Below are 16,424 nucleotides of genomic sequence, written 5' to 3'. Positions count from 1 at the left end.
TGGAATGTGATAGCAGTATCAGGAACCTGAAACCATGCTGCTCAGGGGTACCAGGCTCTCTGCTCTGCTCCATCAGCACACTGATTCTTCTCAAGGAATCATCCCTGGCAACAGCAGGCAGATGCCATTTGGAAGTGTTTGAGGACAGGCTGGTTAGGGCTTGAAGCAACCTGCTCTTGTGGAAGGTTCCTTGCTGAGCACTGTCCAGAGCTGTAGGACAAGTATTCCAAATCAACCTCCCAAAGCTGGTCTGCTCTTGGGTGACTCCAGACACCACCACCAACCTGGGGGATCTCTAGCAGGCTGGTCCTTGGGAGCTGCACAGCCACGTTCTTCCTCACAGTATGGGAACAGAGCTGTGCAAGGGGTCTGTGCTGAGGGGGCACCAGAGCCAACCTGGGGCCTCCAACCAGCCCCACACAGGACTCAAGACCTCCAGGATCAGAAGATTATGCAAAAGAGAAATGAAAGAAATACTAATGTGATTTTCAGGGACCTAGAGACAGAGAAATCTTCAGGATCCACTAACAGGGAACCACACCTGAGCCAGCTCACGTTCTGCATGGGTGGAAAGGATTCATCACCTCCCTCCTCAAAAGCCATACTCCAAAACAAATAAAGATCTCTCTTTTACACCTGAGGGAACAGAGGCAAGTTCTCAGAGACACCCAGGCCCTACACTGTGTGTCCTGTGGGAGAGATCTCCGTGCAAGCTCTCAGCATGGACGCTGTTTCTGCCTCCTGTCAGTACAAGAGCACTCTGCCTCCAGCAGCTCCTGGGAAACCGCCTGCAGAAAGGTACTGACCCCATGGGTCAGGCACTGAAAACCTGCAGGCCAACACAGGAAGATGGTCACAACCACAGGATGAGCCAGGCACACTCACCATCCCCATGCCAGGGGCTTTGTGGTCCCTCAGATGCCTCCTGCCCCATTCTGACACCTCAAGGTGCTGCACGTTAAGCCTTGAGGGGCTTCAAGGGAGGCTTCAGGAGATGCACAAATCACTGACTCCAGTCCACTTTCCCCAGGCAGTGGCACTGTGTCCTGAGTGAGATCCTCCTCCTTTTATCAAAGGGTCAGTACACAGCACTTGGCTGATTCTTGAGGTCCCTGCCCCACCAGGGTTACCCACACATCCAGAAAATCCATTTATTTAATTCCACTTCTCCATCGACACAGCAAATAGGAACTGAATCTCCCACCTCAGCCCTTCACTTTTTACATCATTTCCATTTTACTCCTGCTCTGCAGCAGCCACTCTCATCTCAAGGATGGGAAAGGAGGAAAAGGGGAAAGCAAGGAGGAAACAATCATCATGTTTGTGATAAGCCAGGTCCAGAAGCCACTTGACCTAGAGAGATCAGAGCTCCCCCTACAACAATGGGTGAGGCTGGGAAGCAAATCAAGCAGGCTGGATGATTTTTGGCAGAGAGAGAACAGTAGGAGTGGTACAGACCTCTTCCTCCTCAATGCGAGCAGGTTCAATCAGCAGATTATTGGCTTGATCAAACGACACCCCCTGTTAGGACAGGAACCAGCAAAGAGGCATGCGGATTAGTGGAGCATCGACCAAACCCGCCACCACGACCACCACCACCACCCAACACACGCACGCCACGCGGAGCTGATCCAGCTCCTGGAGACACTGCTGACCTCAGGAGCTCCTGGAGACACTGCTGACCTCAGGAGCTCCTGGAGACACTGCTGACCTCAGGAGCTCCTGGAGACACTGCTGACCTCCAGAGCTCCTGGAGACACTGCTGACCTCAGGAGCTCCTGGAGACACTGCTGACCTCAGGAGCTCCTGGAGACACTGCTGACCTCAGGAGCTCCTGGAGACACTGCTGACCTCAGGAGCTCCTGGAGACACTGCTGACCTCAGGAGCTCCTGGAGACACTGCTGACCTCCAGAGCTCCTGGAGACACTGCTGACCTCCAGAGCTCCTGGAGACACTGCTGACCTCAGGAGCTCCTGGAGACACTGCTGACCTCCAGAGCTCCTGGAGACACTGCTGACCTCCAGAGCTCCTGGAGACACTGCTGACCTCCAGAGCTCCTGGAGACACTGCTGACCTCAGGAGCTCCTGGAGACACTGCTGACCTCAGGAGCTCCCGGAGACACTGCTGACCTCCAGAGCTCCTGGAGACACTGCTGACCTCCAGAGCTCCTGGAGACACTGCTGACCTCAGGAGCTCCTGGAGATACTGCTGACCTCAGGAGCTCCCAGAGACACTGCTGACCTCAGGAGCTCCTGGAGACACTGCTGACCTCAGGAGCTCCTGGAGACACTGCTGACCTCAGGAGCTCCTGGAGACACTGCTGACCTCAGGAGCTCCCGGAGACACTCCTGACCCCACAGCTCCCAAAGTCACTCCTGACCCCACAGCTCTGGGGCTGATCCCACTGACACCACAGCTCCAGAGCTGCCCCCTCGCCTGCTCAGCACCTCTGCAGTGCCAGGGCTGCTCGTGGCCTCCCCGAGTGCCAAGGGCCAGCACACTCCTGCCAAGGAGAACCCCTAAGGCCAGGTTTTGTTCATGCTGGCACCCTGAGGGCCTGGCCCCTGAGCTGTCCAGCACTAGCTGACCTCATCTTCTCCATCCCAAGTCACTCCAGGAAGGAGGAAGGGTTAAACACAGGAGAAAGCACCATGGAGCCTGTGGTGCCACAAGCTGCTGCACAGGAACGAGCAGTCTCAAACACAGCTGCACAATCCTTTTCTCTGGTGAAAGAGTACATCCTGACAGGCACCTGGGGTCCTGCTCTCAAGCACAGGAAACCTCAGGATTTCTTCTGAAAGCCAATTTTCCTTGCAACAAAACCCTCTGGTTTTAGGATTCAGCCTCCTGCACAGCCTGTCCTTCAGTGCACCCCTTGCAGTCCCTGCATAGGGACACTGCTCCCTCCATCCCCACTCCTGGAATACAGCTCAGAAGGCAGCTAATGAACCTCCTGCCATGGAGCAGGCATCCAACCTGCCCCACAGAAAGGAGAACTGAGTCCCAGGCAGGAGGCTCAGCTGCCAGCCAGGGTAAATTCTGACAGCTCCCCTACTCCTGAGCAGGCATCACAGGTTCTGCCAGTGGTCAGGGCCTCCTCAGCTCTGAGTCTCCAGCTAAAAGAACCTTTTTGAGTGAGGGCATTCCCAAGTACGATAGGTCTTGGATGAAGGGAACTTCAAATATTCCTTCTGCATAGGCTCAAACAGAGCAAGGCAAGCATCCACTGAGGGACAGGCTCCACACAGCCAAGTGAGGGAAAGGACCTTTCCCTGGGCAAGCTGAGCTCCAGGAGGGATAGGAGTGATCCTGGCACCCTGGAGCATGTGCAGTTACAGCAGAAACAGGTCTGAGTCCGGCACCTTCCACATCCAGAGACCCACATGTCACCCGTGAGATTTGGTGACGTCAGATTGCGATGGAGACTCAGCCACATCCTGGCCTGTGCCCACCAAATACAACTCAAAACCCTCAAACCAGCTCAGGTGAGAATTGGGCTGGTCTCATGAAGTGTCCCTCATTCACGTATTCCCTTTCCATTGTGAGGAACCTCCTCAAGCAGGAACTCCTGTGTGTCCCTAACCAAATGTGGTGGTTCAGCTGAAGAGAGCCAGGGACCCCTTATCTCTTAAGCCCCAGTATAACCAGTAAGGCCAAAACTTCAGAGCACAGGCTCCCCTAAATCCCAGTGAACCCTCCATCAGGCTGTGTCTGGGTGGGAGCACAGGGAAGGGCACACTCCTGGCTGCACTTGAATGCTCCAGGAAGCACTGTGCCAACAAGTGTCAGTGGCCCAAATGCCAGTCTAACATTGAATCCACACGGGGATAAAGCTCATCCTCCTGGGAACCAGCAGCAACAGCCAGCAAGTGAGGAGGAGGCTGGAAGGAGCAGCAGAACCCAGCAGTGATGAGACAGAGACCTGTCCCTGCAGCACAAGGAACAGCACATGGAATGGGGATGGTGCAAGGACCTGGGTACAGTGAAGGTGTCAGACACAGCAACACAGCACAGCTCTGTGACAACCCTCTGAGCCCCCAGTGACCTTCAGCTCTCCCACCCTCAGCACATCCCCCAGTGCTGCAGCCTCTTGCCAGTGGTTTCATCAGTACCACATCAACCTGGCTGCTCGGCCACAGGAGCAGAGGGCAGGTCTGCGTCCCTCTGACTTCCCCCTCCCCACAAGACCTTACCTTCACAGATGGCTGAGCAGACAAAGCTCCATTCTTTCTGTCATCCTCATCCCAAGCTTCCTCCTGATCCCTGGGCTCTGTGTTATTATTGCAGCCTCCCAACTCCTCTTCCTCTTTGGGGACCCCATCACTGTTCAGCCCCTGCAGAAGTGCCACCACTGCCTCTGGCTTGGGCAGTTTAGTGATCTTGAAGTGTTTCTTATAATGGGGAGTGTCCTTGCGGATAAGCCTCTGCTTCTCTACTGGGAACGGTCGCTCTTCATCCTCATCCTCGTCCTCACTCCGGATCAGCGTGTCCTCCGCGAAGTGTACAGTAGGCTGTGACAGCAGAGCCCCAGACATGCCATCAGCCCCATGGAACACAGGGGTGGCAGCACAGAAGAAGCTGCTGGCCCTGTGACCCCTCTCCCGGCACAGGCAGAGCGAGTGTCACCGCCTGTGTGCTCAGGAAACTGCAGGAATGTATCACCCCTTCCCCATCCTTGCCTTTTTCCATAACCACGCCTTCCCCCAGACATGCTCCCGTCAGCTCCAGGGATGGAGGCCATTCAAACCTCTCACGGTCACCCCAGCTCTCCCACAGCCTACCTGGCTCCCACACTGTCCAGTCCACCCAGCTTGTGTGCAGCTCCCAAAAGCTGCCTTGGTCTCTGCTCGCACCGCCTTCCACGGGCTGGATCTGCCCCCAGTGATGCCCAAATCCCACATCCATTTACCTGTACACCTACTTCCCACTTCCTCTAAAACTTTCACTCTTTCTCACGGCCCTGCTGCAGTTCCCAGGCTCCTACCTCATTGTATTCCACTTCCACATCTTCCTCCTCCTGGTCAGCAGCTTCCTTGCGCTCCTCTTCCGCTCTGGGCTTCACCTCCTTCTCCAGCTCCCGCCCGTCAGGCAGCTGCCCGTTGGGCCAGCCCCGCTCCCTCTCCTCTGCCCTGCAGTCCACAGAGGCGGTGCTGGTGGACAGGTGAGAGTCCTCGCTGCGATTTGAAGTGGCACTCAGCCTCTTCTCCTGGGAAACGGTTGTGATGGTGAGCACGGAACAGAGCAGGGGATGGAGCCATGCAGTGACAGCTGGGAGCTGTGAATGACACAGCACCAGCAGAACCAGCTCCTCCTCAGCCTGCCCACAGCTTCCCCTGCTGAGCTCTCTCCATGGGACCTGGGTGCACCCCGCTCCACCTCCTGAGCAGGCATTTATTCTCAGCTCCCTCCGGGGCAGCAAGGTGCCTCCTTGCTCTGTTCCCATCACTCTTTACTGGGAATATCAGATCCTTCCCTTCTCCTCCTCTGTTCCCATCGCTCTTTACTGGGAATATCAGATCCTTCCCTTCTCCTCCTCTGTTCCCATCACTCTTTACTGGGAATATCAGATCCTTCCCTTCTCCTCCTCTGTTCCCATCACTCTTTACTGGGAATATCAGATCCTTCCCTTCTCCTCCTCTGTTCCCATCACTCTTTACTGGGAATATCAGATCCTTCCCTTCTCCTCCCTGTGCTGTGACAAACCTGGTACTGACACACACGGTTCCCCTTACACTGCTCTCTGTCTCCTGCTCTATTTCACAGGCCCCCATGACACCTCAAGGCAGATTCCCAACCTTCCCAGGCAATCCATTCTCAGTCCCTCCCAATCTTTCCCCAAAGTCAATCCTCTCCACCTCCCCATTTCCCACATATGCTACATGTTCCCAGTGGAAATGTCTCTGCCCATGGCATGGAGGTGGAACTGGACGGTGTGTAAGATTTCTTCCAACCCAAACCATTCCATGATCCCACGTTCTCTGTGGTTTTCCATCCCCAGCACTCACTTCCGAGTTGGGAGATTTGGGGTTGGCATCAGCCTTCGCAGCGTTCACCTCATTGCGCCGGACTTCAATCACCTTCTTCATCACCTTCAGCTCGCTGGGGTGAGGGGTGGCTCGGCGCTGCAGGCCCTGGCAAAGTGAAACCCTCAGGAAGGGGATTCCAGCCCTGGCAGCACATGCCAGGCCACGGGAATGAACCTCTGCAGGCAACTGACACCCTTATCAGAGAGCCAGAGCCACAGGGGACGAGACCAACACATCCTGCTGCTGGTCTGCTCCAGGCCTCACACAGCCTGCAGCTGGGAAGGTGAAAGAACAGCGAAAGGGAACCCTGACAGCTCTCTGGACACCATCCTGCTCTCCAGCTGATAGTGGCTTCAGGAAGAATGACAGAATTGGGAAGTTTAAAGTGGTGTTTCAGGCTTAGTGAATGAAAAACTATCGAGACAGAAACTCCTCCAGAACACAGGTGAGAAATCTTGGGGTATCTTCCTAATTCCTCTGGACTAAACACGTCTGCCAAGCCCAAAAGCACCAGAATTGGTGCTGCTTAGTGATTTCCATCCCAGGCAGAGAGTCAAGATAACCAGCAGTCTTAAACTAATAACGTTAAAAACAATTCAAAAAAACCCCAAACCTCCCAAAGCCAGCAGCACACACACTGCTAGGATGGCTGCAAACACCATTCATTAGAAGGATTCAGATTTCAAGGACGGCTTTCCATAAAGTAGAAAGGAATAAAGTCCTGCAAGAGACTGAAACCCTCAGAGCACTTGCTGAAAACTTCTGTCCTGGCCTTTGCATCTGCATTGGAAGCACAACAATCTCTCGCAGGTTTTGAGGCTGCTGACAGTGTTTAGTACTTTTCCTACAGGACACTGCACAGCCTCCATGCTTGGAGGGATGGGATGGCCTGGGTTTGGCAGGGCAGCCTTTCCCCACGTGGAGGTGAGCTAAAACCCAATCGTGACAGTGCTCTACTGGACCTCTGGACGTTTTGAGTGCTCCCTGGGCACTCCAGTCCCGTAGGAGAGCCTCAAAATATGACTCTGCACCTTGGCTCCCAGGGAATTCGTTCCCTTTCACTACTGCTTGGGTCCCCAGGGCACCAAATGGCCTTCAGACTGTGGAAACACAGACTTTGCACACGTCTGCAGCAGCCTCACCCAGTGGCTCCCCACCTTTGGAAAGCTTAGCTTGTCCCTGTGCTTCCACAGGGAGCCAGAAAGCCACCAGGAATTTCTTACTCGTCTTTCAGCTCCAGACTCCTCATCATCATCTCCTTTAGGCTCATCCAGGAACTGGATCACGCTGACTCTGTTCAAGTTGGTGTCTGTCCAGCTCTCATCCACGCTGTTCTGCAGGAGGTTCTCTGGGGAGAAGGAGAACACAGTGGGAGCTCCTTCTGGGAAGAGCAGGGTTGCAGACTGAGATGGAAGTCAGTTCTTATCCCATTAGGGCATTTCTGTTGTATCTGCCCATGGCATCAGAGCCCTTGAGGACAAAGACTGTGGCCTCAGCATCCTGCCACCTTCTGCACATCTCCCACCAGACCTACAGCAGACTCCAGGGAAGCGTCTGCTGCTTCAGCTCAAGCGGTCCTTACCCAAGAAGTGCAGAAAAAAGTAGAATTAAGGCAGGAATACCATGCTGACAGGATAAAGAAAATTATTATCCAACTATCTTGGTCAGTAGATCCAAGCAGAACAATCAAAGATGAGGCTGCAGGGCCTTATCACCTGGCAGAAAGCAATTCCTCAATTTAACCATCACTGCCTGGGAAAGATGTCCCAGGCCTACAAGAGCCCAGATCTGCTACAGGAATCACAGCAAGGGACAGTCCAACCCAGCAGAGAAGGTTCAAGGCTTCAGCCCCCTCCAGAGCACAAGGCTCTGCAGCCAGTGCTTGTGATACAGATTCTTACCCAGGCTGGGAGAGGGCTGCTGGGGCAGCAGGTAGCAAGTAAGAACCTTTTCTCCTGTCTTTTCATCATCCTCGGTCTGGAATTTCAGCATAGGCTGGGACTGGTTTTCTGCCAGCCACAGGGCTTTCAGATTAAGATTTGTCAAAGCAAAAGGCAAGTTCTGCAGCCTGCAAAAGAGAAGAGCAACTGCTTGTCACATTTACCTAGCCAGAAAGGAGCTTCCCCACAGCTCCAGACTGCCCCAGCTGAACAGAGAGGAACAGAGCCAGAGTGTTGTGGATCCCTCAGTCCTGCCCTCTGGAACAGCTGATTTTGTCCAAGGCTGTGGACTGGGCTCCACTACCCCACCCTCACCAGAGGACAACTCCCTCCAACAGTGTGGAGGGGTTTAGAAACAGAAAACAAATACTCTCACAGACCAGTGTATAGAATATTCCCTGCAGAACCTCTGGTCAGTGTCCAGCTGCTCCCAGAAATCCCAACCCCAGCGAACAGAACCACAGGACCCTTCAGAACAGCTGCCTTCACACCAGGAAGGAGGCTTTGGCACCGACCCCCTGAGGACTAATGACACAAACCCACAAAATCTGCAGGCAGGAAAGGAAGCCAGTGAGCAGGGACTTCCCCTGATCTCTATTTCACACAGGATAAAATGCCCTCACACTTGTGCCTTACCTCTACCCTGTGTTCAGGTTCATAGGCAAAGCCCAAGCCCTCAGCAGCCAGCCTGGGCTTTTCCACACTGTGGATCCTGGGATCCACGAAGGCTCAGCATCTCCCCCTCAGCAGCCTCCCAGCCTGTTCACCTTCCTGCCACTCACCTGTTCCCAGCCACATCCAGGACGTGGAGCTCCGTGGTGTTGGCCAGCTCAGGGGGCAGCAGGGCCAGGCGGTTGTCCCGCAGAGACAGGACATTGAGGTTGGCACAGCCCCCAATCTCTGCTGGCAGCGCCGTCAGCCGGTTCCGGTCCACGTTCAGGTTCGTCAGCTTGGCCAGCTTGCCCAGGGATTTGGGCAAGGCCTGGGAAGGAGCCAAGTCAGTGGTTGCAAGAGGAAAGGCCAGCACAAGTGAAGGCACAAAGCCCTCTGTCGGGGAACAACCTGCCTTCTGTCCCAACAGATGCATTTGGGATAACGTTCTCGGGGCATCTTTGGGACAGGTTTTCCCTCAAGCTCACAGACCGACCCATGCCAACTCTTCCCCTAACACAGCACAGCACACTCCAAGCACTGCTGGTCAAGACTTCCCTTCTGTTTATCTGCTCATTCCCAGTCTTTAAGTTTAACCAGTCAAATCACAGGCAGTTTGGAGCAGGGCCATTTTCAATCATATCCCAAACCCCTCACCAATGCAGCCTGGGACACGGTCTTGCACCTGTCAGCCAGGATGGTCTTTGGGATGGGCAATCCCAGCATCCCTGCTACCCCAGAGAATGTTTCAGGGGAAAAAAATCAGTGAGAGAAAGCAGCTTCCAAACATCAAGGAACTTGGTGAAAGTGTATAGAAGCAGCTGGAGTGTGCCCAGGAATTTAGCCTGGAGGGCAGAAGATGGGGAGGGAACCCTGCAGCTGGCTGCAGCGAACAGCATGGCAGAGACAGGCGGCTGCTGTGTTCTCACCGTCAGCATGTTCTCAGTCAGGATGAGCTCTGACAGATTTTCACAGTCCCCAATCGATTCTGTCATGTCTGTCAGCCGGTTCTGGTCCACCTTGAGGATGGAGAGCTGCTTCAGCTGACCTGTCCAGGGTGACAAGTTAGGTGTGAGCTGTGCCAGAGAGAAGGATGCTGCTGTACACTCACCTGGCTGTGATCCCATCAAGGATCACACAACCCAACCACGCAGGCTCTGCCTTTCCTCCCAGCAGGCCTGCTCACAGCCCTCACACACGCCTGATGCAGATGGAGCACCTGAACTCTCCTGCACAGTTCTGTTCATCTGCACCACCCACTGCTTCTGCTCTCGATGACTGTGCCCATGTCCACCAATCCCTGATTCCCTGCCACAGACACTCTTTCCTGGAGCTCCTCCAGGAGTCCTGCAGGGGTGACAATACTCACCAATCCCATCTGGAATGCATTCCAGCAGGTTCTGTGACAGCAGCAAGTCCGTCAGTGCCACCAGCCCACTGACCTCGTTGGGCAACTGCTCCAGCTTGTTCTCAGACACGTCCAGACAGACCAGGCGGCGGAGGTTGCCCAGCTCCTGGATCAGAGAGGAGAGCCCAGGGCTCAGGGAGCAGCTGGGGCAGGGGCAGAGGGCAGGGTGGGTGCTGAGCAGACACTCACCGGTGGCAGGGCCGAGAGCTGGTTCCGGTCCAGCCAGAGCTCGCGCAGGTTTGGGAGCGCGCCCAGAGTGTCCGGCTGCAGGAGACAGGACAGAGCTGACACCGGTCCCTTCCAGGGACAGGAGAAGCTGCTCGAGGATACTGCAAATAGCACCACTCTCTGCACAGCCAGGCTCTGCTCTGCCTCTCAGCCCTGCCAGAACCATCCACGGATCGTGACCAGAGAGCAGCACCGTGTCTGGGAATGTCTGGGATGGCCCACTGGCTGCAGGAGCTCCAGTGGGAAACACAGATGGAAACACTATTGTATTGACACACTGTGACTGTGTCAGCAGGCAAGGCAAGAACTGAACCTGCAGCACAGCTCTGATGGAGAGCAGCTGAGGGAGTTGGGGAAAGGGAAGATCTTGCTTTATGACACTCCCTGACAGGAAGATGGAGCCAGGTGGGGTCAGGCTCTGCTCTCAGGGATCTAGGGGCAGGACAAAGGCAAATGGTCTCCAGCTGTGCCACGGAAGGTTTACTTTGCATATTGGGAAAATCTTTTCCCAGAAAGGGCTGTCCAGCCCTGGCACAGCTGCCCTGGGCAGAGGTGGAGTCCCCACCCTGGGGCGGCTCAACAGCTGTGTGGATGTGGCACTTGGGGACACGGGTGAGGGGTGGCCTTGGGAATGTTGGCAGTGGTTGAACTCAGTGGGTCTCAGATGGCTTTTCTAACCTAAATAATTCCATTATTCTAGCAGGTTGGAAATTCTGGCCTTACAGAAGAAATGCATCTTCCTCCTCTCAGACATGAAAATAAACATCTGGGTACCACTGGCCAACTCAGCAAGACCCAGTGGCACCACCAGCTGTGACAGACACACATTCACATGCCACAACTCCCCCAAGCAATCAGCATTTGGGTTTGGCCTTTGCTTCACTGGAGCATGGCTCAAGTGTCACACACCTGTTCTCGCAGGTGAGTTCAGCCTGTGCACAGCTAAGCTGCATCAACCCCTTTTCCTCCCAACTTTGATGCCAAACTTTTTCTGCCAAAACCCATTCCAGAACACAAAGAGTAAGAAAGATCCAGTAATAGCTTAATCCACAGCCACAAATTTACAGAACATCAGGAGGTGTCCCCAGAAGCCCAGATAACCTGAACTCGGACGCTGTGCCCTTGCTCACCACGTGCTGGGCCCTCCATGGAGAGAGCCCCCACACCGGGCTACCCTCATTGCCATGGACCACATGGAATGGCCCAGCACTCTGTGGGGCAGAAATCAGAACAGAAAGGAGAAAGGCAGGAAGCTGGAGGAGAAGAAAAACAGCTGGGGGCAGTGCAGGACAGAGAAGGGAAGCACCAGAATCTTGCGGGAAAGGAAAGATCCTTGGCAGCCAGACAGGAAGAATTACCATCCCAGAGCCTGGAAAGGACACAGCAGGCAGTGTGAGAGGCCAGCAGGACACAAGACATAAGGGCTGACACACGAAGAGAAAATTTATCTGGGAATGATGACTGGGCCATGCTGGGCAGATCAGAATCTCCCCAAATAACCTGAGGGTCTATTTCTTTGCATTTTAGGTGGAAATGCACTTGCCTGCACCGAGGTGCAGGATCTGCCCCTACCAACCACCCAAATCCCTCCCCACCGGCCCTCACCTACCAGTACTTCCAGGTCATTGCCACCGAGATCCAACTGCTCTAATTTGACAAGGAAGGAGAGTGAACTGCAAGGCACAGGGGACAGAGAGATAAAACAAGAAATAAAGAGCGGAAGGTTAGCATCTGGGACACACATTGCATAAATCACACGGTCTCTAGTAACTCCTAACAGGTGGGGCAATCCTGACCTTTCTCACGGCCCCTCTGAGCCCAACAGTTTGTAGAGCTGGTCCCTTCCCCGAGCCAGCCCGTTCGCCCCAGGGAACTGGGCTCAGAGGCACCAGCAGTCCCGGTTCCACTGGTACCAGTTTGCCTTCTCCCCCTCCCACCACAACATACCCTTTGATTAAAACCATCACAGATGACCAGCCACACCTTCACGTCGCTGCCTGCTGCGCAGCAAGGGCAGGGACCTGGGCTGGACTGACAGGCAACAGCAGAGGACAGGACGTGGCTGGGGGCAAGGGGAGCACAGCTGCAGGGACAGGGAGGAATGACAAACTCAGCAGCCTGTTTCCCCAGACAGGATGCTCATGCTGCTGGAGAGGAAGGGAAGACAGCAGTGGCCTGATGTCTCAGGTGAGGTGACCGCGTACAGACAGAAGCTCACGATGAAGACACTGCACAGGACCTGCAGCCCACGGATGTGCCCCAAGCTCCCCATCCACCACGCCTGGGGGTGGACAAGGCCTGCAGTCCCACAAACCCAGGGCTGGGTTCTCAGGACATGTTCCAGGTGCTCGTTTGTCCTCACACCTGAGTCTAACCCACCAACTACAGCTCCACCTCCCCAGAGGACTGCTGCCCCTCACCGTGTTCCAGGGGCCAGCCCTGCCCACTTCCCCAGCAGGGAACAGCTTTATTCTCTTCTTCAGGAACTGTTCCAGTAGAGAAATCCCCATATTTCTCTGGAAACAGGTCCTTCTCTGAAGGCCACCCCTACCAAGGCTGTTGGGAGCTGCAATAAAAGGGAGCTGTCTTCCCCAGGCCAGGCTGTAAAAAACATCTGGTTTACGCAGGAAAATTAATTTCCTACTGCATGCAGTGGTGGATTTTGAGATAAATTCCAGCAAAGCTTTATCAGCAGTTTCATCCAAAGGATCCTCTTGCACAGCACTCCTTCACCATGAATATATGTCAACTCTAACTCCTCTGAAGGTGATGCAGCCTTGACTGTTCCTCTGCACTTTCACAGCTTGAATTCCCAAAATAGGAACAAGCGAGCTGTGGAATCCACATTGATGACATCTAGTATAGATCAACCTCCTCTATTCCGTAAGAACACACGAGAGCTGCCCCTCCCAAGTCCCTGGCTGCATCCCATCTGCGTGGGAGAAACGAGGGGCGATCACCAGCTGGACAAGCTGAACCATTCCAGAACTCAGTCAATATCAGGAGACTAACCAATGAAATGGAATCTTGGCAAACAAAAGTCACTGCAAGCTGGATCTTTCAAGAAGCTCTACAGCAGAAAAATACCAAAAGGACACTGATGCATTATTCTGCCCCAAATTCTCAGCGTTGAAGCCCACCTACCCACTGGGCTCAGGAACCCTGGCAACAAAGCAACAGACATTTTTTGCTCAAGTTGTTCTCCTCTTTGGCAAGGTCACCTGATCTCACTGAGAGCTGTTCTTACAGCCAAGGTACCACAGCCTGAGGCAGAGAACCCCCCAGCACCACTGAAATTATTTTGGCCATCGACTGCCATCTTGTATTTGACTGATACATCTGCTCAGAATTACCTTGGCCTTCAAGATCCACATTCTACTTTTGGAAATCATCCCAAAATAGAATTTGGGGGACTGGGGAAAGATGAAAAAAAAAAGCTGAATTTGCATTACAGGATGAATATCAAGTCTGGATTAACCTTCCAGTGAAAAACACCAAAACCTCATAGCACACTACAAGTATTCTGCTGGATGGCACCCAGATCTACCAAAGGGCAACATGGCAACACTGGGCAAGAGAGATCTCCAGGAAAACCCAGGGGTGTGGTCACAGACTGAATTCTCAGGACTCCAGAGACTCCATGGTCCCGAGATGGCCAAAAGCTATTGGGATTATCTTCACTGCAGTGTGAGAGCCCAGCCTTGGGTGAAGCTCTTGCACCTCCTTGCTGACATGCTGCAGCTGTGGCAGCTGCCTGTATGAACACCCAGGACAGGAACAGACAGAAGAGCAGCCCAACACCAGGACACAAACTCCTCCTGCTCGCCAGTTCTCAGCCCAGAATGAGTGTTCAAGGCCAAGCTAGAAGAGGCTTGGGGCAACCTGGTCTAGTGGAAGGTGTCCCTGCCCAAGGCACTGGGCTGCAACACGATGAGTTTCAAGGTCCCTTCCAACCCAAACCATCCTGGGGTTCTGTGACAAGAAGCTCTAACTCTCACACTGTCCTCTGTGGTGATACTCCACAGGGAACCATCTCAGCTGCCCCTCCTGTCAGGGCTCTGTCACAGGGTCACTGGTGTGCAGAGCAGATCTGCTGACTGGCACTGGGCAGGGTGTGATTCTGATCCGTGCTTCCACAAGCTCTAACTGGTGCCAGCAGACAAACTGAGCTCCTGCCAGGAACAGTAGGAGAGCTCTGAGGACAGGTGACAACAGCTGCACACATCACACCTTCACTGAGGACTTCATGTGGCCCCTGAACAACTGCTGCTCAAAAAGGAGTTGGGCAGAATCCCTTCCAATGGCACCCAAGGAAAGCTGGGGGAATAATCAGTGGGATGCATAAGCAGGCAGGAAACAAGCTGACAGAGCTGATGGAGGGTAGAAAACTCAACAAACTCTGATGGGCCAAAGCAAAGACAAGTAGCAACTGGACAGCTCTCCACATCCATCCAGCTGAGAGCATTTCCTCCACCAATCATGTTCCCTGCCAGGAACTCATCCCTATCCCTAGCTCCAGGACGTGGAACAACACTTACCTCTTCTCCCTTGCTGGCTTATGAAGGCAGTTATCCCACCCAGAACAACCAGGAGGGATATCCAACAAAACAGGTGTCAGAAGCAAAATGGAACCTTCAGCTGTACCCTGCTGCTCTTCAAATCCTGAACCTCACTGTGCACAGAGCTCCTCCTACATCCCCATCCACAGTTCTCTCTTTCTTTCCAAAAGAATCCATTGTCTGCTCCACCTCTTCAGGGGAAATGGTTCTCACTATTTCCAGCAGCATTTTTTGGGAACTTTGTCTGTTCTAAATCAATCCTTACACAGGCTGAGAACAGGCTCCAAACATCCTTTGCTGTTCTCCAGCCCTGCACCATCCTCTCCCTCCTCGCCCCAGTTTATGGAAATTCAGCAAGATGCAGCCTATTTATGCCCAGCCTGAGCCCTCCCCAGCCAAGTGATGGTGCCTGCACCGGGGTCCCTGAGGAAGCAGCAAGAACGACCAGGCAAGGAGACTTCTACAGCCCCCAGACAGACACTCACGTGGGGAGAGTCTTTAGCAGGTTCTCACGCAGCTCCAAAGTCACCAGGTTTGCCAAACTGCAAGAGAAAAGGGAGCAAGAAAGGCAGGTTCACTGGACAGGGCTTCAGGGATAAAAGGAGATGTTCATCTCCCTTCCCTTGGAACCACCCCTCATGTCCTGTGCGATGCGTGAAGGTGCACACGTGGATGGAGATGGGGGAGCACAAACAGCACGGATGTAAATGGCTTTGGTGGACGTGAGTGCTTGCTGCAGTCACCAGGAACAACACTGTGCCCACACTCAGGACAAGGAACAGGCTGTCAGCACAGGACTCTGCCCAAAGAGCTCAAATCCCTCACATGTGGAAAACCAAACCCCATGGGAGAGCACGGCACCCCATGAGGCCATTTGCCAGCAGCATAAACCTGAATCAAACATCATCAGGCAGCCCACACCTGCCAGGAAAGGGGCAAATGGGCGCTCAGAACACAGGGAAAGACAGGATTTGAGAAGGCTGGATCAATCCTTGCTGCGCCACCAACCACAGCAGGCGAAGCAGCTGGGACCAGGACAGAAACCTCTGTTTCTGAAGGTCTCTTAACAAACCAAGGCTCAGAAGTGCTCACACGGCACCGTCAGCACCAGGGCAAAGCTGCACCTGGTTTGTCCCTCCAGCCACTGTCCTCATCCCACCTGCCAGGTGTCCCAGCCCAGCCCCCTGCCAGAACAGGGCCATACTCACTTCCCAATGTCGGTGGGGAGGCTCTGCAGGGACACATCGTTCAAGGCCAAGTGGCCCAGGCTTCGGAGCTGGGTGAAGCCCTCAGGGAGCCTGTGAGAACACGAACAAAACTCCATTAATCCTGTGTGCAAAGTGTGGAATCCCACAAAATACTTAAATCCTGCCAATCTCATCCCAATTGGCATCAACATGTGGAAAGGAGAAGAGCAGGAACCATCACTAACCCTGGCTGCTGATCCAGGACAAGTTCTGCTGCCAAGACCAGAAAACGCCCTTGCACCAGACATTACCTGTCCAGGTGTGCACACTCAGCTCTGCAGTACCTGAGCACAAATCCCAGACTGAACCACGCCATGGGACCAATGACACTTGGAAGGAAGGAGGGCTCTCAAGCATTCCAAG

General features: G+C 54.1%; 1 protein-coding gene across 39 annotated transcripts in view; it reads right to left on the bottom strand.

Annotated features, from left to right (window-relative positions):
* The window catches only part of SCRIB (scribble planar cell polarity protein), a 97,467-nt gene that overhangs the window by 61,589 nt on the left and 19,454 nt on the right, over nt 1-16,424 (bottom strand). For 38 of the 39 annotated variants that reach the window (XR_001332161.2, XR_001332164.2, XR_001332163.2 and 35 more), the window contains exons 4-16: nt 16,023-16,112; nt 15,300-15,356; nt 11,865-11,928; nt 10,217-10,291; nt 9,989-10,133; nt 9,549-9,667; nt 8,751-8,950; nt 7,930-8,096; nt 7,252-7,376; nt 6,008-6,133; nt 4,987-5,208; nt 4,196-4,513; nt 1,459-1,521 (exon numbers count right to left, since the gene is read on the bottom strand). Coding sequence is in view for 34 of the 39 variants with exons in the window: in XM_014261600.2 (XP_014117075.2) it covers nt 1,459-1,521; nt 4,196-4,513; nt 4,987-5,208; nt 6,008-6,133; nt 7,252-7,376; nt 7,930-8,096; nt 8,751-8,950; nt 9,549-9,667; nt 9,989-10,133; nt 10,217-10,291; nt 11,865-11,928; nt 15,300-15,356; nt 16,023-16,112 (1,771 nt within the window). In the remaining 5 variants the exon portion in view is untranslated. The remainder of the gene's footprint in view (nt 1-1,458; nt 1,522-4,195; nt 4,514-4,986; nt 5,209-6,007; nt 6,134-7,251; nt 7,377-7,929; nt 8,097-8,750; nt 8,951-9,548; nt 9,668-9,988; nt 10,134-10,216; nt 10,292-11,864; nt 11,929-15,299; nt 15,357-16,022; nt 16,113-16,424) is intronic. The other variant, XM_014261604.2, reaches the window with a different exon arrangement.

The sequence above is a fragment of the Pseudopodoces humilis genome, chromosome 1 (assembly GCF_049639895.1).
Source record: "Pseudopodoces humilis isolate 2021_Gansu_Grassland_sample_001 chromosome 1, ASM4963989v1, whole genome shotgun sequence".
Lineage (NCBI taxonomy): Eukaryota > Metazoa > Chordata > Aves > Passeriformes > Paridae > Pseudopodoces > Pseudopodoces humilis.
The sequence above is the reverse complement of the archived record's forward strand: the minus strand, read 5'-3'. Positions and strand labels throughout refer to the sequence as shown.